The 21,855-nt window shown below is 41.2% G+C and overlaps 1 protein-coding gene across 2 annotated transcripts; it reads left to right on the top strand.

The window, feature by feature from the left end:
* Positions 1-6,060: 6,060 nt before the first annotated feature.
* Positions 6,061-19,008, top strand: LOC118416045 (protein artemis-like). Of its 2 annotated transcripts, XM_035821099.1 has the most exons (16): positions 6,061-6,149; positions 6,310-6,365; positions 6,491-6,542; positions 7,102-7,186; positions 7,414-7,473; positions 7,850-7,905; positions 9,628-9,729; positions 10,326-10,398; positions 11,012-11,049; positions 11,648-11,750; positions 12,866-12,967; positions 13,673-13,806; positions 15,079-15,136; positions 15,692-15,780; positions 16,208-16,314; positions 16,922-19,008. In XM_035821099.1, the coding sequence occupies exons 1-16, from the start codon at positions 6,109-6,111 to the stop codon at positions 17,917-17,919; spliced, it is 2,154 nt and encodes a 717-aa protein (XP_035676992.1). In that variant the 5' UTR covers positions 6,061-6,108; the 3' UTR covers positions 17,920-19,008. The 2 variants fall into 2 exon arrangements, with proteins under 2 accessions (XP_035676992.1, XP_035676991.1); XM_035821098.1 differs by lacking the exon at positions 6,061-6,149 and having other exon boundaries at positions 6,160-6,365.
* The last annotated feature ends 2,847 nt before the right edge of the window (positions 19,009-21,855 follow it).

Raw genomic sequence — 21,855 nt, 5'->3', positions numbered from 1 at the left:
GCTTGCCTGGACAGATCGGCAAACTAAAAAGCGGGGATAAACTGCCAGTTAACAGGACTGTTGCAACAGGACGTCTTGGCTGACAATGGTATATTCCTAATGATTAACCAGCTCCAATTGCTCTTAACAATGTGCCAGGCGGCTTAGCTGATGGCTGTGCGTGGGTATTAAACGGGGCTAAGCAAACTCTTGATTAGCATAGACAAAGGTGAAAAGATATTTCTTATGTTGGCTACATTGCCTGTAAGTTGTATGAACAATGGCCCTTATATGGGTATTGGTGGAAGAATGCAAGGGTGGCACGGCAGGGATGGCGTACTAGTATTTCAGAATTTTTCTCAAGCACCTAGGATTTTCCAGTTATACTAATAGTACCCGGTCCTGACTCGTACGATAAAAACTAACTAAATATCGGTACCTTTAAAGCTGTCGCACGTATTGTTCCAGATCCTTCTTCAAACAATTCGTTTCCACGGGCCTTCTTCGTAAAATCTCAAGGTGGTGCATAGAGTAGCAACAATTGCCAGCCTGATGTTATGTTCCTTTTTGTATACATGTATATTATATTCTAGCATTTATGCTGTACATTCTGTCCTGTGGTGCCGCAAATATAAGAGGAGTTCGGCAACACTGTGCATTTTCCTATATAGGTTTGGAAAATAAAAAGATATAAAGATAGAATCTAACTGATAGCATAACGCCACAACTGGATTAAAGATAAATAACAACGATCAAAATACACTGAAAGAGATTTTTTTTAACACACACAAGTACGTAAACAAGGCAGCACACGTAGGTATTAGTCTCCACTACAGACTCTCTTCGGCTGTTTTCTAATGAACTATTGCCGTTTTGAATTGCAAATTTGTCTTGTTAAGGGCTCGTAATAAGAAAAAAAAATGTAATGGGAAACGGTAACTTACAAGATGCATTGGATCGTGGGCAAGTATGAAGCCCGGCATTCCTGCGTTCCTAGGTGATTCAAACATTCGATTGGGATATTGGCCAATAAAGTCTTGCAGCGCCCAGCCTCTACACACGGTTGTAACCTGAATAGTACGGTAACGCGTACACGTTGGTATTATATCGACGATTAATGACTTAATGGGGCACGCCCCAGTATATGTAGGATATAAATTTGCCCCTGAACATACACTCAGCTAGCAAGTGCAAGTTTAGACAGGAGCTTCCAATGTATGCAAATTAGTAATTTAGTCTGTAACTACCAGCTGTGAACTATGTAGTTTGTACGTCCAGTTTTAACGTCTTGAAGTCAAGAAAGATTAGCTACCTACAAATTAATGTACATTGTACTAGTATGTTAGCTAACGGGTTGAATAAAATATCCAAAGCATCCCATTTGAAATTCAATTCGACACGAAATGCAAGGAGTCGTCTGCAAATGCAAGTTATTCAGACTAGATCTCTGGAGGTTTAGGTGATTTCATCATTCTGTCGAGTAAATAATCATAAGTTTTACCTCTTTGAATACACAGGCTGTTGCCGCTAACGTTGTCTCCAACAGCATGCTAGCAATTTATTTTCTGTCACAATAAGCTCTGTAAAAACATAGCTGTTTCCAATGGAAGAATGCTAAGTCATGGCGTACAGTTCCTCATGGTGGACTTCTCAGCCTAAGTTATCAGCAAGCGCACATACATGTACCCCCTAGTATGTGGGGTTTGGAATATGGCCGTTATTTTTCGTTGCAGCACCAGAAGTATGCTATTACTATTACTATTAGTATTACAATAGTACTGAAAAGCGACCTGCGGGATCCTTCTTGAGCTATTGCCTTTCATTTTTTTTTACAAATCCGTCCGAAACCGTACTCTCTGTACTATACGCTGTAGTGCCGTAGTAGTTGTATAGTAGTTGCTGATTGTCTTCTCAACCTCTGCCCACCTACCACATATCCTAATGAGCCATCGCCAGATTCCCCCTATATAAGCTGTCCATACAGCACACACACGCACACACGCACACGCACGCACGCACGCACGCACGCACGCACGCACGCACGTACGCACGCACACGCACACACACGCACGTACGCACGCACGCACGAAGGTAGTGTTTTCATGGATATAATGGCCGTTACATACATGATTTAGTCTACAGGTAACGCTTGCAGACGGGAACGTACATTGATTTTCGCCCAGAAAGGTGAAGGGTTTCATTTTTTCCATCATATGTCACTTCAAGGAGCCTCGTTGCATATCATTAGAATGTTGGAGATCTTTTATCTTGGGACAACATGGAAAGTGAATGCAAATCCTTACAATGTTCGGAGTGTCTTTCAGAAGGTTAGTTTTAAATTCTTGTGCACATGGCACGTATAAGATGTTATTGCAATTAGATGAGGCTGCAAAAGTAGCACTTGACAAAGCAAATTTGAACAAAAGGAAAGCAATTTGATGATTCTGACAGCCGCTTGCCAGGAAATGCGTGAGATTCATGACAGCTTCAAACCTACGTCAATGCAAACAGAGGCAGCCGCCATGCAGTCGAATTCATCTGTACGGGTCAGGAGCGTCTGAAGCTGTATAGAATATTGTTTATAGCTTTAAAGCTGCCGCGCGTATTTTTACAGATCCTTCTTCAAACAAATCGTTTCCACGGGCCTGCTTAGTAAAGTCTCAAGGTGATGCATAGAGTTAGCTGAGCAACAGTTGCCAAACTGACGTTATGGTTATGTTCCCTTTTGTGTAGACATGTATTATTAGACTAAATCTCTGGAGGTTTAGGTGATTTCATCATTTTGGTCTCGGACCGGAGTTTCTTTTACGATTTCGGAGGTTGGTGGTCAGCCTCAGGCCGAAGGGCTACTGTTCTGCTAGTAAACGTAGGACGCGAAACTTAATCAATATGGTGAAAAGCCGTTTAATGCCTCTTTCCGACAAACCTATTGGTATCGTCTGTTGCCTCTTTATTTTGGGTAGAATATGTAGTAAAATTTTAATTTTGGACCCGAAAACTATCATTTTTTAACACTTTTTTGATCGAAGTTGCTTGGAAAAAACTAATTTTTCCAGGATAACGGCCTACGTGGTAGAGAAGCTAACGTCTTCATGTTTGTGTAAAATGAAAATGAAAAATTCCCTGTGATAACTTTTTTGCAATCTCCGATGACGTAATTTCTTCGAAATCGCATGAAAAACGATGCTATTTGGGTCATCAGGCGAAAAAACCGCATCACCGTTGCAGCGGACTAATACAAAAATGGTTTCGCTGGCCGACCAACGCCCGACAAACTACTCCTCGCACAAAAATAATACAACCCACGGGCTTTTCAGGAAATACGACAAATCTATGCTCAGCTATAACGATCACCAAGCAATAGGGAGCAAAAGTTAGGGAGACAACAGCGCACTTTCGGCCTATTACACCACCCTTCCGTCCTCCGGTCAGATTTGAGCCCCGACCCGGCACCTTCTGTCAAGTAAATAATCATAAGGCCACATTAAGTAAATTTCATGGATGACATCCTCTGAAGACTGCAAAAATAATGAGATAGGGCGAAAAAAAAAACAAGATGGGTAAAAAAACAAGATGGTAAATTTTCAAAATAGACGTTGTAACAAGACTTGAAGTGACAAAATATGGCATCACAGCCAACAAGACATTCATTCCTGTATTTAAGAAGTGCAGCAGTGTAGTTAGAGTGACACAAGTGTGGTAGACTGGTATCATTAACCATGTTGGCAACTACACTCGTAGCTTCCATAGTTGTGCCACTTTTACAACTATCTATCAAGTTGCACCTCTGCAACTACAGTCAATGCTTACAGAGTCTCTAGTGTCAATTCTACATTCAATGATTAGGTTACAACACAACCTTTACCCATTTTTGTCTATCCAGCCTTCCTTAGAAGAAGAAAAAAATTCTAGTTCTCTTTTCTGAAATCAGGCGAAAATTAATGAGCGCGCTGATGTCATCCATAAAATTTACTTGCTGTGGCCTAAGTTTTACCTATTCAAATACACAGGCTGTTGCCGCTAACGTTGTCTCCAAGGCAACGGCATGCTAGCAATTTATCTAGCAATTTATTTTCTCTCACAATAAGCTGGCAAGGATACATTCATCAAGAAGGAATCCGTCTGTCCGGCAGGAATCAGTCCGAACAGCAGGAATCCAGCCAGCGGGCAGAAATCCGTCTAATACCGGCAGGAATCCGGCCGGTAAGCAGAAATCCGTCTGTCAAAATGAAATTTCCCCACACCGGCCGAGATGGCCCGTTTTGGGCCCAAAATGGCATTTTTGCAAAGGCGCGGACCTGCGGAAAGTTTTCGGGGTCCAAAAATGAAATTTCCCCACACCGGCCGAGATGGCCCGTTTTGGGCCCAAAATGGCATTTTTGCAAAGGCGCGGACCTGCGGAAAGTTTTCGGGGTCCAAAAATGAAATTTCCCCACACCGGCCGAGATGGCCCGTTTTGGGCCCAAAATGGCATTTTTGCAAAGGCGCGGACCTGCGGAAAGTTTTCGGGGTCCAAAAATGAAATTTCCCCACACCGGCCGAGATGGCCCGTTTTGGGCCCAAAATGGCATTTTTGCAAAGGCGCGGACCTGCGGAAAGTTTTCGGGGTCCAAAAATGAAATTTCCCCACACCGGCCGAGATGGCCCGTTTTGGGCCCAAAATGGCATTTTTGCAAAGGCGCGGACCTGCGGAAAGTTTTCGGGGTCCAAAAATGAAATTTCCCCACACCGGCCGAGATGGCCCGTTTTGGGCCCAAAATGGCATTTTTGCAAAGGCGCGGACCTGCGGAAAGTTTTCGGGGTCCAAAAATGAAATTTCCCCACACCGGCCGAGATGGCCCGTTTTGGGCCCAAAATGGCATTTTTGCAAAGGTCGCGGACCTGCGGAAAGTTTTCGGGGTCCAAAAATGAAATTTCCCCACACCGGCCGAGATGGCCCGTTTTGGGCCCAAAATGGCATTTTTGCAAAGGCGCGGACCTGCGGAAAGTTTTCGGGGTCCAAAAATGAAATTTCCCCACACCGGCCGAGATGGCCCGTTTTGGGCCCAAAATGGCATTTTTGCAAAGGCGCGGACCTGCGGAAAGTTTTCGGGGTCCAAAAATGAAATTTCCCCACACCGGCCGAGATGGCCCGTTTTGGGCCCAAAATGGCATTTTTGCAAAGGCGCGGACCTGCGGAAAGTTTTCGGGGTCCAAAAATGAAATTTCCCCACACCGGCCGAGATGGCCCGTTTTGGGCCCAAAATGGCATTTTTGCAAAGGCGCGGACCTGCGGAAAGTTTTCGGGGTCCAAAAATGAAATTTCCCCACACCGGCCGAGATGGCCCGTTTTGGGCCCAAAATGGCATTTTTGCAAAGGCGCGGACCTGCGGAAAGTTTTCGGGGTCCAAAAATGAAATTTCCCCACACCGGCCGAGATGGCCCGTTTTGGGCCCAAAATGGCATTTTTGCAAAGGCGCGGACCTGCGGAAAGTTTTCGGGGTCCAAAAATGAAATTTCCCCACACCGGCCGAGATGGCCCGTTTTGGGCCCAAAATGGCATTTTTGCAAAGGCGCGGACCTGCGGAAAGTTTTCGGGGTCCAAAAATGACCGAGATGGCCCAATGGCCCACTGCAGTTCCAAGGGGAGCCGCTAGGGGGCCCAGAATCTAATCATTTCCAGCTTTCACCACACCCCACCAACATGCCAAGTATGAAACCAATCCACCCAGCCGTTCTTGAGTTATCTTGTTTACACACAGACACACAGACAAACGCAGGGTAAAATATAACCTCCATGACATTTCATGGAGGTAACTACGATTAGTCAATCCCCACAAAAGGCACTTTTCGCTCCTACTGTACAACCGCACCACTCAGAACCCACGACTGTGTACCTCCGACCTAGCGCGCGGCTGCAAACCTTTACCTGCTAATTTCTACAGTTACAAACAAGCCTTTACCAATCTAACTTTTGAGATCAGATCCGCTGGCCAAAAAGGAATTTCTCGCAGCTGAAAACATGCGTCCGTGCAGCCGTTTATTTTTTGGCTCGGATCTCTTTTAGGGTGTCCACTCGCGGAGTAATACATCAATGAGACCTCAAGTAACAGACGATTTAGACATTGTTCAGAAATCCCTGGCTTTCCTATGCACTTCCTTTTAACACTGCTAGATGGCGCGCAGAAGCGGTGAGCGTGTTTTATGTTGGTGACCTCTGACCTTTTCATGTCAAAACTTGCCCGCCAAACAGAAACTAACTCGTTTCCTTAAATTTTAATACTGTTTTTCTCCTAAAATGAGTTGTTTTGGAGGCCGCATGTCTGAGTATCGCTATTTGTCAATCGATAGATTTGATGGAGAGAATCTGGAGTCCTGGGCTTTCTTTCTTTCGCATGCACACAGAGGTAAGAAATCCACCCTCCCACCGAACTCCCAAGTGCTGAAATTATATCAGAACAGATTTTGCTATAACGTTATAATATTGGAGAACGACACTTAAAATTATGATTACTGTAATCCTCATTTCCAGATCACATGGTTGGGTTGGATAATCCCGGCTTCCTGTCAAGATTAAAGGCCAGGTGAGAAGATAATCTTCAATTATTCCACACCTTTGACCTTAGCAAAGTTTTACTGTACTTGCAACGTTAGGTTACCTTCCCATATAAGTTACCAATAATGTTGTTGTTAGATAAGGTAACGTCACTATTCACAATTCCCATATAGATGTTATAATGACATCTTTGAAATCAATAAAACCATTAAGCTTCAATCTATAGTAAATGTGCCATACTTATGATGATTGATAGTGGACCAGGTGTGACATTCTATAGATTCTGTCATGAACAATGAAACTAGCTGGGGGAATGATCACAAGGAAAAAGGTAATGTAACGTTACAGCATTGCTTCCCTGCAACATTGGGGAAACACACATAAGCGATAACAGTTTTTGCGTATCTGCCGCATGAAGATCCATTTTTCCTCCTGGTTTCTGCACATCCCTGGTTTCCCTAGAGTCTTGCCTACTGCGCCGAGCCATTCACGATCTCTGGTTTCCCCAAAGTAGCCCAAAACAAGACCTTTTTCAACGTAGCACTATGCCTAACTGATCCCATTCACAATCATTTTCTTGCTTTCAGCTTGAAAACTCGACTTTACTGCTCAGACATCACCAAGGCCTTACTGCTGACAGAGAAACAGTTTAAACCGCTGGAACCGTATATTGTAAGTATGCAGAGTATATATCAATTGATGACCTTTAATTTCTCCTTTTTGTAATGGAAAATCCATTAAGATGCAATAGCAATTAACTAAAATATCTAAAATTCATTTTCGCATGCTTTAAGCTTTGTAGCTTATTTGGAATATGATTAAGATTCATATTTATTGAGAAGGGGTTTGCCTTATTGCATATGAGTTCTTACTTTTGACCTGTAAGTTTTTTGTTATAGGAAACTGTAACAGTTGATACACCCACAAGTTTAACAGTCACAGATGAAATTACTGGGAAGGTAAGTTGTGTATAATTTAGTTATACATACAGAAATGTGCCTTACACACATCTTGTTTATATTGAATATTGGTTAAGACACGTGTATGAGAAGAGCCACACCTTGAACATGTTTAAGATCCAACCACACTTACATATCAAAAGAAGTAGGGTCAGTCCTGTCTTACGCATCTTGCACCTACAATGTACCGTACGTGTGTTATCAAGGAGGTTGAAACCTCCTTGGTGTTATTATGCCTAACAGTGGTTTACTGGCTATGCAAGGCAAACAAATGAATTATGTGTGCTGTACAGTAAGGTCATTTGAGTGATGATTCTTTGTAGAACTGTGCAAACCAATTTGTTTTTTGCTGTTCCCCATCTGTTTGCTATTACAGGAACACAGTCTGCTGGTGACCCTTCTACAGGCAGGCCACTGTCCTGGGTCTGTCATGTAAGTCCTTCCAACACAGACGGACCCTTGTTTTCTCTTTATATCCAGAAAAGTCGAGTGATGCACCCATTTCTACAGTATTATGAAGAAGAGGAGTGAGTGTACTGCTTTTAGAGCCTGGAATCCATTATCTTCTGTTCTGCTTGCAATAGAATAATTTGGCCCCCATCCCCTCGCAAGGACTGTTTCCAGGACCTGTCCTTCCATCCTGAAATTTGCTTGTTCCTGGGATGGAAAATTCTTTTACCCCTTACGTCCCAGAAATAAGATGAAAATGTTGCAGATGTACTTTTGTAAGATTAGATGAACAACGTGGGCCCCAAAACAGTGAGTGGGACAGAAACAAATTTGAAGCTGGAGACAGCCCTGGTCCTCACGTTCCTCATTATTTTTAGACCTCAGTAATTGAACATTTCTCACAGGGCTCAAAATATTGGGTGCATGTGCACTTTTGTGCCCTCAATTATGCATCCCCGCACCCAGCGGCTGCATCCAAAATATCTTTGTAGTGTTATATATTGTAAATGTACTACCCATGGCACTCAAGCATATACTAGTAGCTTATACAAATGTACTTGACATTCAAATGTCAGCATAAATAATGAAATCTCTGTTGTAGTAGTTGTATAAGATTTTAAAGTTGGATTTTCGGATCATCCCATTTTTGAAACAAATCTGGATGAACTAGATGGTCCAGGATAATACGGGATGATGAGTCTAAGTAAGGTGAAGGTTTTGCATGCAACTATCAAGATTCCTGAGTAACTGCAGCTGCAAACAACACTAACTTCAATTAAGCACTATAAGAAGAAGCTGATGTGGTAACTATGTAGCTTGTGGAGAGTAGGAAGGAAAAAAGTCAATGGGGTTGAAAAATGTCAAACAGGAGAACATCCTCCTACGCACGGTCCCAACGGCTAGCTGACTGCTCAGCCTATTGGGCCCTGCTATCCCAGGCCCTACCCCCAGGTATTATGATTGTCGCCACAAACTCGCCGCCCTGCTTATAAATATTAATAAGCTTACCCTTATATGGGCAGTCAGCCGTTGGGATATTAATGAGCTTACCCTTATATGGGCAGTCAGCCGTTGGGAATCGGGCGTAGGAGGATGGTGCTATGTAAGACGTAACATGATTGGCTGATAGCTTCCCAGCGGCCTTTGCGAGACAGATTAGACAACAAAAAGCCCAATACGTGCGGGTAGGGCCTGGGATAGCAGGGCCCAATAGGCTGAGCAGTCAGATAGCCGTTGGGACCGTGCGTAGGAGGATGACAGGAGAGGAGCAGTAAGGTTTGTAATTGTGAATGGTAGACATTCTACTTTAATCATTGTATACTGTGTGCACAGAATTTTTTGTTCACCTTATTTTCAAAATCAGATGCACCAGTGCTCCTATTACCCCAAGTGATTTTTGAGCCCTGTCTAAGAAGCAGTAGTGTAATGGCATTCAAACTTTCAAAGCCTATTAAAACCCTGTCACCATGCCCTTATTGTCCGGTAGCGTGTGACTCGATGCCAATTAGATCTCTTGACTTGCTAATTTTCAAAGACCAGTTGTTTGAAACTCTACAAATGTGTGCCAACATATTCAATGTGGTCCAGATCAAAGGAACAAACAGAGCCAGAACAGGATATGGATGTCTCATTATCAGGTTAATGTACTAAGTACAAAGTACACAAGCCTGGCAGTCTGTGTCATGTGTTTCACCCCCTCTGCAGGTTTCTGTTCGAGGGATCGGAGGGTACAGTACTGTACACAGGAGACTTCAGACTGCCTGTGGGGGGCGCAGCACAGTTTCAACATCTACATCAGGGGGACAGGTCCGTAGATGATGTTGATTGGTTTATTGAAAACAAAAATATACAGCAGCCAAAAGGCTGAATTACGTAAAATCTTGCTGACGTTCATAACATACAAATGAATTTATATCAATCGCAGTACAAATCATTCAAAATACAGGCTTATTTTCATGTGTTCACCGGATAGTGAGTTAGTGTGTGTGAGTGAGTGTGAGTTAGTGAGTTCCTTCAGATGTTCCTTTAGCCTGCAAGTATATGAAGCTACCAATCACAATATGAATCATTTTAATTACAGGGTAAGATATGAAGAAAACAAATAAACTATAGTTTTAAAATTGTAGAGCAGTCAATCAACTGATTTATTATTTGATTACATTTCATTTTGTGTCATGTATCATTCCTAGTAAAACTCCAAATCAAGTCATTAGTGATATTCATACTATGAAATATTATGTTGATATAAATGGCTTACGATGAATGATATATCTTAATGTTAGTGTGTTTGTCTAGGCCTGAAACAACTCGTCTGTACCCTTATAAGTATCTTTGCCTAGTGGAAGAGGTCCTTCCATGTGACCTGGCCTGATCATATCTCATCTCTTATTTATTGATTTCAGACTTAAGAATATCCAGAGCCTGTATGTTGATACCACATTCCTGGTCCCAGAGGCAAAGTACATCCCCTCCAGGGTAAGTACATTCCCTCCAGGGTAAGTACATCCCCTGCAGGGTAACTACATCATCCTTATCAATTATACCTCACTGGGATGGTGTTCATTGGGTATTGGGCATTAAAATGTGTTTTTGGTGTGAAATCTTTAATTATTGAAGTTTTGTTACTTAATTAGTTAAAAATTTTGTTGGTTCTGATGATAGAGTATGATGATGATCTGGTTATCTTTCTTATCATGTGATATCATACAGTTTGGATAAGAGGCAATATAGTATGAAATCCTCTTCTTAAACCCCCCACTAGTACTGATTCAATTATTCAGAAGTTGAATTCTGTCAGGCCAAACCAAACCAAAATGTTGTGTACATGCTGTATAATCATGATAAATCAAACAGTGGGAAATTACCTGATATCCATGTTTACGACATATTTTGTAAATTACTATATTATGTCCTGTATGACTAGCCTTCATCTATGTAATTGTGCTGGTACTTCCTTGACCTTGATACCAGCTGCATCTGTAGATGAAAGGGCATGGGGTCATCTATGGTTTATTTTTATCCAGTAGCTATGGCAAGATACTCAGTGAAATTGAAAATTATTTATTCATGAAGTTCTCCACTATTTCAGGAGGACTGCTGCACAGCACTGATCAATGTGGTGCAAAGGTGAGATGAACTGGTCTTCATTTGTGTGATTGATGGTGTTGGTTTTTATGACTCATTATCTTTATGTGTGGTTTTATTCTATAATTTATCATCGCCATGAAAAATGGAGATAAATGGAGTAATTATTTTGGGTGTGTCTGTGTGTCTTTGTGTTTCCGGATTTTGGTAGACAGCATAACTCAAGAACCTCTTGATGGATTACAATTATGAAATTTGGTGTGGGTAGGTGTTGGTAAGACAAAGGTCAAGGTCGATATACTATATGTATTATATAAGGCTAGTTCACCTTTATCCGTGGGTAACCTATATTCATTGTTTTAAAACCAGGGGATGTTTAGGGATATCAGGTGGATGGACAGTGGTTTGAAAGTGCAATATTTTTAACATACAGCTTGTTTACCGACTTAAAACCACAGTCTGCGCATTGACATCCCTAAATACGCAGTTTTCTTAAACATCGGATAAAGGTTACCCAGCGGATAAAGGTGAACTAGCGTTAGTATCTTAGTTGATATTTCATATGTAGTACTTTAAAAATAAGAAATCAAGAGAAGATCACCAGATGTTCTCATTGTGTGTAATATTGTCTTGTCTCCAGCTGGATCAGCAGAGGTGCCCACTATGTGGTGAGGCTGAACTGTAAGGCCAAGTACGGCTACGAGTACCTCTTCATAGAACTCTGCAGGAGATTTGACATGAAGGTGATCTACCACTCATCACTTGGTACCCTATCATCCAACATTCAGGGTTCTAGCCAGGATTTCATTTTAGCATAGTACTAGTGGGAATGGCATGATAGCGAAGCGACCAATCAGGAGATTGGTTTGGAAGTGTGGAAGGGGGGTCTTGGCCCCTCCACGGTGAGATTTTGACGATGTAGAGATAAAAGTTGGCAATCTGTCACATCACATATGAATGGCATATCATCATTTTTCATTGTTCAGACATTGTTGAACAAGCAAATGACAGCAAAGCACCACTACACTAGTTAAAAATTAGCGTAGTGGCCCTTATTTTAGCGTAGTGGTCACAAATTTTAGCGTAGTGGCCCACTATCCTAAAATGCACTAGCGAAAGCCCTGAACATTGTTCTGCTTTTGTCCAACTGCCAACAGTTGCTCAATAATAAGACTGTAAGGCTGTATCAGTCTAGATTTTTGGGGGAATTATGAATGTGATTATTTTCCAATAGAATTTTGTAATTTGAAAGGACAACATGAATGATATGTGAGCACTCTCCCTTGTAATGCATTACACGATTCAGCCTAATAGGCTGTGATGTTTTACAAATAATTCATTCTCATTCTCATGAGTTCAAATTGTCCTCGATTTCCTCTACAGAGACTGCCCGCAAGAATCTGGAGGCAATTATAACTGATATTTCATTTTTAAAAAAAGCATGTTGCAAGCTTTCAATAGAAACCTGACTCATAGAGTCTGCTTAAGGAAGGCTATCAGTCTGCATTTTGAACAAAATGAGTTTTTCTAGATTAAGGTTATCACTCAAAAGTGTCAGTCCATCAGTTAGTTAAAGTCTGCTTATGTTATTAGTTTTTGTGGGGGTACATTCATATACATTTTGTATTATATGCAATCAGCTACATAGACATCAATCCAAAACATATTACACTCGTAGGCTTGACATCTTCCTCAATAATTTATTTATTAAGGAATTATGTTACCATCATTAGAATGAGATTGAGATGATGCAAGAATCTAAGTTAAGTGTGTTTTACATGTACATTGTGTATATTACTTGTTGCTGTTTACTGCACATACGACTTATATGTATCACAAGTATTGTGTGCTTTTCCAGGTACATGTAAACAACCCCAGTATCTATCAGGCCATTCCAGAAATCTTCCAGTGTTTGACCTCTGATCCGTCAGAGACACAGATCCATGCCTGCAGATGGCTGGTTAGTGATTTAACCTTTTGCCTTCCAGCACCAACTTGGTTTCAGCCATGAGTTTTGGTAACATGATGAGGATTGTTACAAGAATTACGAATGACATACATTGTACCCTGTACATATCAGTTGATCCTTCATCTTTTCATGCATTGGTCGAACCGTCATTATAAATCATTTCATTGTTATATAATCATATCCTGATGCATACAATTAATAGACATTTATTGTATGTTTGTATATTAGTCAAAACTATATCACTGTATGAAAGAGGACAAAGTGAAAAGTCTCCCTTGGTCTTGTGAAACATTGTCCAAATTCTTTTAAATATGTAGTAGTAACAGTTTCAACCGTTAATTATGAATGTATGTAATACAATGATAGATAGCCCCCTCCCATGGTCAAGATTAGCTTGGGACAAAATGATCTGTTCCTTGTTCATTACACCCTCTTATCATTGGAAGCTGTGACCACTGAGCAAGCAAAGATTTGAAAGATGGCTCAACAAATTTTATAGATAGATTTAAAGAACACATTTTCTAATGCTTTGTTGTCTTTTAATTCATACTTCTAGATCTTGCACTGCATTCCTTTTGTAAAATCAATTAGGATACACAAATCAAATTTTGGTTCCAGTATGTTGCTCAGCAGTAGCAGAAAGAAGGCCTGAGGGAATTTTCCCTGGAGATGGTGACTATAAATGTTTCTTGACAGGAGAGGTACCAGAAGGGTCGGCACCCGCTGCCCTGTAAGTACCGCCCCCCTCCCCCACATGAGCTGGAGGTCATGAGTGTCACACCCTCCACCATGTGGTTCACAGCTTATGCAGGTCCAGGGGACGTCATCAGGTAAAGCAAACTTCACCACAACACAAGGCTCTAGCCAGCGTCCGTTTTTCCGTCAATTGACGGAAATTTGCTGCATGTGACAGAAAATTTTTTTAACCAATCCGTCAACCTCGATAGACAAAAATTCTTGGTGGAAGCAACAGGCGGTTTGGGGACGCTGTCCACGGCCGTAAAAGCCACACACTGTTTGTCTTGCTATTGTTATGATTGTTGACAATGTGTGTCAGCGCCCTTTCGCATACGATAATCTCATTAAAAAAACGTTTTTCAAGGTCTCAGTTCCGTCTTTCTAACTTAATTTTCACGACAATGGGAATTGGCTGACGGAAAAAGATTTCAAGCTGGCCAGAGCCCTGCCACAACATCTGTATAATCATTGCAAATCTAAGCTCATTTCAAACAATGAACATTGACAGCAGGAAAATTTGGAGTTCTGAGTTGGAAAATTACGTCATGCATGTTTGCCAACTTAAGAAAATTGCACAAAGTCTAATATGTGTCTAGATCATGTATAAAATCTTGTGTCCTGATCCATTGCCAAAACTAGTGGAAGAGGATATTATCCAGATGCCACTCAAATTGTCTAGCTGGAAAACGGTTCAGTTTCTCTATAAAGAATATTGATGGATGATGCTATAGGAATGAACTTAAACAGTCTGCCTCGGTGAAACTTGCAGGTTTCCTCGATGGCAATCAGCCATTACCGATCAATTTACTGACTGCTATCACACTTTGGTAATTTATTGACGATTATCCTGTGAATTAGGCCGCCAAAAGGAAATTGGTTTTGACTAAAGCTATGTGTTGTGGTACATCAGCAAATGAGAAAATAATGTATTTTTGAAAGTCGATGGAAACAAGTTGGATTGAAATGAGAAAGTAATTTCCCAGATTTCCTAATCATCACTCTGGGGATGGTAGATAACAGGACGAATATGTGAAATGGTGCTGCAGGATATTATGTTGACATTATTGTCAGGTATTTGAACAGTGTTGGATGCTGTTATGATTGAGTCTACTGGCACACAACAACAGATACAAATGTAGCGAATGTATGCATATTAGATGAATCTACATAATGTGCAATTCTATCTGAAAAGTGTCTAGACTTGGTGAAAAAAATAAGTTGATAAGTTATGCAAGCATTATTGCTACATTATACTAGACAGTTCTTGTTTATGTTACAATATCAACATGTGATTTTTAGCTTTGTGCCTGTACATGTATGTTCTCTTAAGAAATGCAACAATTTCTTTGCCCCCCCCCCCCCAGGAAAGGCTCCAGACATCATCACAGAGTCTGTTTTTCTTTCCATTCTTCTTATACAGAGGTGAGAACCAGGCTGAATTATATTTATTCTCATAGAATATAATTGTATGTACTCATAAAATTTTATGTACTCATAACTTTATTTTGGATAAAGTTTGATTTGCTACATTGCACAATTGCCTAGAATGTAAAAAAACTTAAATACCTAGTGCAGGTACATTGTAATTCAAATGTTAGTGAAATTGTAGGGAGTCATTGTTGGAGTTTTTCTCCTGTTTGTAATGGTAACATTATGATTTATACATAAAACTACTACAAAGCACAAATTTGTTATAAAGCTATATTTTTCTCAACATAAATACCAGGGAACATTTGCTTCTGGTGCAGTGCTGCTGATATGCAAAAGAAACGTTAAGCCTTTACTGCACGCACGCACGCAGAAGCCAGGTATATATGATTAACAGCATATTACACCATGGATGGCATAACTCAACTGTGAGGTCACCTCACCCTTGTTTGAATGATTGCTGGTGTTCACCTTCAGCTTACCTCAAGGCAATTTATGATGTGGGCTGTTGATGATTGATGGCATCTTAAAGGGAATTTCTGCCTGTAGATCCGAGACTTTGTGGGGTATATCCGACCAAAGACAGTCCATGCTAATGTAGCACCTGTGGGAACAACCTTAGAGGAGGCAGAGGACAGGTAAAATGGCTTTTATTTGATACTTAACACTGCCCTCTTTCACATAGACAGGGTTCTCCTTGGAGATATGGACAGTAAAATGGGAAAACAGGAAAATATAGTTTATTCTGTTGTCTCCTTATGATGATAGATATTAGTTATTAGCATGGATGTGATGTATGGAGATATATTTTCTTTACTTTGATGTGAAAAGCATGCTTTAAATAATGTACATGTATTGGTTTCAACATAGACATGCCTGTAGAGGATACATTTCTTTCTGTTACTTCTGTCTCCCCTGTTTTTAGTGATAAATGTATAATGTGTGTTGTAGATAGATCTTGCTTGTTTGTTCGTTGTCTTCTTCTTTGATGTAAGAATTGCTTCAAATTGTTTTGCTTTGTTAAGGAAAAGAAAGAAATGACACAATGTATTTCTCTACCTAAAGGTTACGAGACTTGACGAGAAGTGTCCAGCCAGAGTCAACGCTAGTTTCTTACCAGCCACTCGGGTCCCTCAGGTTACAGAGGGCAGCTCTCAAGAGAAAACAGCAAGGTAATTAAGGCTGGGAAACTGCCAAATTATTTGTCATCCACAGGCTTTCTTGTCTGTCTTTGGCACAGGCTTATTTTTTATACTAGGTGCTTTGTTGTGATTTGAACATAGCAGGTATATCCCTAGACTGTGGATTGATGAGTCTGTAGAATTCATCCATTTCGGTGGAAGGCTTGCAGGGACTTATACTAGCTTGAGGACATAGAATTCATCATTTTTTGTGACGAATTCCACAGCAATAGTCTCAGGGACTTGCACTAGTTTGGGGGCATGGAATTCATCATTTTAGTGATGAATTCCACAGCAATAACTTGTACTAGTTTGGGGGCAATGACTTGTACAAGTTTGGGGCATGGAATTCATTTACTTAGTGATGAACTCCATGACTTGCAGTTGTTTGGGGCCATGGAATTCATTGATTTAGCAATGAACTCTATGTACATACGTGGAGGACTTGTACTAGTGCCATGGAATTGACGTGCGTGATGTGTTCCATGGCTACAGAAATTTGGGATAGGGTTAGAGCGAAGTGTAAGGCCATGGAACTTGTCAATCCACAGTCTCTAGAAATAGCTCAACATTACAAAATGTTCTCTTATTCCAACAGAAGTTGTCCACAAGGATGATGAAAACTTGTTCAGTGATGATGATGACACACCTCCGCTGCAAAAGAGGAAAATCTTCATCTCCACCAAACCACAAATCCCTGTCGAAGCCAACACCAGCACTAATGGTGCTGATCCAATCTCAGTTACCAATGGTAAAGACGAAATAACCACTGAAGCTCAGAAAGACACAGCTGTGTTTGTTGCATCAAAGACTGGGAAGAAAGGGGAGAAGAGCTTAAATCCTACACAAGGGATGGAGGGCAATATTGCAAAGCCTGATAATGGAGTAGATAACAGATGTGAAAAATCAGATCCAAAACAGTCAGACGATGAAGAGGAAGAGGACTATGGACCTAAAACAGGCAGTCAGCCATCCTACATCAGTGAGGGAGAGGAGGAGGAGGAAGAGATGGGGGAAGGGGAGCAAATCAGCAAAGACAAGAATGCAGCTTTGGAAGAAAACCATGAGCATATCCTGAGCCAAACAGGCCTTGCTTACACTGATCTCAAGAAGTCTCAATTTGGGAAAGATGAAGTAGGAGATATGCAATTAGAAAATGAAGCATTTGAAGTAAATGGTACAAAAGAGCCCTCACATTCCCTCACAAAAGAGCCAAAAGAAACCTCACATTCCAATATTGGACAAGGTGATGCCCTGGTGCCCTGTATTGACCTGACAGAACATGATGATGGACACCAGGGCACGTCTTTATCACAGCAGAGTGTAGAAAGCACCCCAAGTGTTATCCTATGCTCCAATAGCTCACATCACACAGACAACCAGGAGTTACCCCTGTCACAAGGTAGTTCTCGCAGTGTGGTGTCCTGTCCACTCACCCCTACACTATCAGACTCCCAGGGGTCATCTGACTTTGACATAGACTCCACGCCGGGGACCCATAAGCCGTGTGCCTCTGATCTGGTGACTCTACACAGGCAGCTTGCTGAAGGGGTTACACCCACACTTAAGACTGCTAAGAAGTCTATAGAATTCTAAGTATGATGCATTGTATGTACCCCTGGGAATTCTGAAACAGGCTAAGGTGGTAGCTGTGCAGGCAAAGAGTAGTGATTGTACCCATCTGTCTCTTACCCTGTTTTCAGAGGCTTTAGGGTTATCCATGGTAAAGAAAATACATGTAACGTTATGTATCATTTATTTTTCTATTTTATACGTCTATATATATTTTTAAACAACATTGCCCAAGTGCACTTATTGATACAGTTTTTCAATGATTCCTTGCTTCTGTTAGCATTATGACTCATCTAGACCATTTCCTTCTCAAAATCCTATATTATTCTTACCCCTCTTACAAACCATTGGAAGTTTTTCTATCTCCCAGAAAAAGCTGCTACCATTTAGATCCTTGATGCTGCTGACTTTCCTGGTAATCTGTTATAATGAATAGTGCATTTTGTTCTCCAGATACATGTAAAATAAGTCATCAGACCCTCATCATTATCCATGTAAACAAATTAGTAGTTTCAGTAACCCAGATGGGATTGTTGCACTCCACAGTGTTTTGTTGTTCACATCGATCAGTTCAATAGCTGTGCAAGATTAATCATTACGCTGCACCTGTATTGTCTGTGTGCAGTCAGGTGATTGCCAACCTCATTAGTATTCATCAGGTGGTTTCTCAGAAAGTGAAAGGAAACCCTTGAGCAGTGGTGTGAAACCAGATTGATTCCGCCAGCCTGGGTTTGTATGTGCTATTGTCAGTCCCACCAACTTCAACGTCAGTGAATAATGATTCGCCTCAGATTTCAGACTCTGGGGGATATGTATTGATAAAAATGTTACATATTTATCTGTTGCTACCATGTTGAAATGTATTCACAACACAGACTATAGAATGAACTTGTTTCTAGAATGTCAGTTTGATTTGAAGTTTATAGCTCCAAAGTGCAATATGTTGTTCAATGACATGTAAACTGGTGCTGACTGATCTATGGTCAGAGAATGTATGTCTGGGAGCTCGGGTGACATTTGATATTTTGTAGTAGTAAACTCTAAATGTTTGATGATCAATTACCTTACAGATTGCCCTTTGTACCATGCATTAAACTGCATCATGCTCACCCATTTTTATGTCTGATAGTTATTGTCACCATTTCTCAAAGGTAGATTTTGTTCTTATAAGAACAACATAATCTGAACAATTCCAATTGTATAATGAACCTTCTACAAATTTATAATCTATTTAATCGAATTTCCTAATCAATCAATATTAATGAAATTGATGCTAAATTTCATTTCTCCTATTGGGTCTTGCTGCTGGATAGCATTCGAAGGGACTATTTAGAAGATTATTACATCTTTATATTAGGTACATATACATGCCTAGCCTTAGAAACTACATATATAATCGTTGCTGCCTATATCTGCTATAGATTACCACTTATGCTCTCATCTGAACTTTTTTCAAATATTAGTTTATAACTGTATAGATGATATTGTAAAATTTGTATTACTACCGTTAGATGCAACTTTGCACTCTTTTACCCTCATGTGAATCTTTGGAAATAAATTGCAATATGTCGAACGTACCCAATATTGGATTGAATGTCACCGAACCGTGTATGGAACCAGAGGAATTATGGTAGCGCTGACGGCTGCAGTGTTTGTAATCCCTCTCCACTCTAAAAATCAATCTCAATAGATCTTTAAAGTGCAGGGCTATTCACAGAATCGCCGAGCTTGGATTTATGATGGATTGTGGATGATACCGTTGGAGGGGGGCAGGTTGCTGGAAGATTTTTTTCTACCCCCCTCTGTCTTACCTTCTCCCGCGTGGTTGTCTCATCTTCGTTTCACATAGGCCGCCAGGTGTTTGGTAGATAGCTATTAACAACGCTTGCAGCTAGATGTGCAAAGGTTAGGTGTGTCAGCTAGTGTGATATACTAGTAACCTCTTTGGTGTGATATAGCCACCTGCTGCCTCGCCGCGTGCCTTCGAAGTTGGTGTTACGTCGGGCTATACAGATACAGATCCGTCATGTTTCGTGTCGTTCTCGGTTTTAGTCATGTTTCTATGTGCCACGCTAATTAAGTGATCTTTTGCAATGTGTGGGCGATCACATGTCTCCACCAGCAGGTATAGCCGCGCTAATGAAGGCTATTACATGGTCCTCAGATGGTCGGAATCCTGTCGTAATGATCACTTCTGATTGTGTGCGGGGGCGCACTGGTGACGCAGCGGAGATGGCTCACGTCAGGGACCGAGGGTTCATTACATGTAGTCATAGGGCTATTTTAGTCCCCCAAGAGAAAGTTTGTCTCTTATATTTTGCAGATCTACTACCGCTGCACCCAAAACTGACAGGCAATGGTAAAGGTAAAGCAAGGCGCTTTCCTTGAGTAAAGGTTGCCCGATAGGCTTTTTAAGGTCGCCGGGGCAGCGACTTGTTCGTTCATCTATTGTGTGTAAGGCACGATATTGGAAGGCGGAGACCATTCATTTCCTTTCCAACGCCTTTTACCTTTCCAACTGAAGTCAGGTTACTGAGGTACCTATTTGTAGACCTGGGTTGAGTGAGGACAAAAGGGTCAAGTGCCTTTCTCAAGGACACAGTTAGAACGTCTAGCCAGCGATGTCAGGAAACGAACCTGTGATTTCTCGATTTAGTCTCAGCTGGCCTAACAACCCAGCCAAACAGTCAGTCGACCAAGACCTTAATCAAGGACAAGGACATTATATAGAGAGTCCATTTGTAACGATGAAACATTTACAACAAACTACTAATGTTACGATAGTACGAGGCCTTGGCTTTCCACAGAGATCAGTAAATGGGCGCTACTACAAGGGTTACGATCGGTGTGTGGTGTCCCTTCATGCGGATTACATGCCCCTATTTTCGTCCAAGGGCGCACTTTCGATCGACGGTGAAGTGTTCAAAGGGAGAAACCTTGGCTGCGTTCGATGCCTTAGCTTAAGTGTATTTTACGATCAAAAGTTTATTGGTGTGCATTAACAAGCCACGCCATCTGAGGACCTGCCCACTACTTTGAACTTTTAAACGTGTTTCTGTGGGTAGACACAGTTATAAAGATAGAAATGTTTGAAGTTATGGGCCTGGTACATCTAAAGTGTCTCAAGCTTCTAATCACTCAGCCCCTCTAGCGTTTTACAGCTCACTCTCATCCGCTATATTTTTAAGGGTTTCATCTTAAACTTACGTGCTCATTGATTTTCTGTACATACTTTCCCGTTCGACTAAACCCAAGGCCCAAGACCGTGCTTAAGGATCCAGTTCTGCGTTGTGAGATAGCAAGTACTTCATTGTGTATTATGCTGTTGTAGATTTATGTCTCATTCGTCGAACTTGAACTTAACACAGTTATCAGAGTATGGCTTATTTCATTAAGACAGCAGCATATTTACACAACGGAAGGATACCAAGCTTCTTTAGAAGAGCGGTTTGACGGAAAACCTGAGTAGTTACGGCGGCCCCTTGTTGTGACGTCATCAGGTGTCTCTGGACATGTTTTGTAATAACACACAAGGGGAAGATATCAAGCTCACACAGAGGAGCATTTTAGCAGCTCGTCTCCTGACAAAAATGAGCAAACCCAGTCTCGTCAAGGCGGTCACTTATTGTGAACTCAACAAAACCTACCAACAAAGTGCGTTTTGCACTTTGTGGAAGCCTATCTGAATGATAGGACGCGAAATACAACGTGGAAACGATTTAATAGCAAATGTGACAAAGTACATTACGCCTGTCAGACTCTCAGGCAGCGTTGCTGACATCGGAGTTTACAAGTTAGGCCAGACAAATACACAGGAATGGCAGTACAACGTTATCACTAGCATTTATCAAAACTCTACAACATATCTAACAAGATAATTTAAAATCAGACTACAATCTATTTGGGTTGTGTTACAAGAATTCATTATAATTGCACTATTATACACCAGAATACTTTGTG

Source organism: Branchiostoma floridae, chromosome 5 (genome assembly GCF_000003815.2).
Source record: "Branchiostoma floridae strain S238N-H82 chromosome 5, Bfl_VNyyK, whole genome shotgun sequence".
NCBI lineage: Eukaryota > Metazoa > Chordata > Leptocardii > Amphioxiformes > Branchiostomatidae > Branchiostoma > Branchiostoma floridae.
Note: the sequence above shows the minus strand (reverse complement) of the source record. Positions and strands in the feature narration are given on the sequence as shown.

What these genes read in the sequence shown, in the direction of transcription:
- LOC118416045 (XM_035821098.1), top strand. Translation starts at nt 6,257, where the DNA reads ATGAGTTGTTTTGGAGGCCGCATGTCTGAGTATCGCTATTTGTCAATC. An exon ending in AACCGCTGGAACCGTATATT is followed by an intron (nt 7,187 to 7,413) that starts GTAAGTATGCAG and finishes TTTTTGTTATAG; the next exon opens with GAAACTGTAACAGTTGATAC. An exon ending in TCCATTCTTCTTATACAGAG is followed by an intron (nt 15,137 to 15,691) that starts GTGAGAACCAGG and finishes TTCTGCCTGTAG; the next exon opens with ATCCGAGACTTTGTGGGGTA.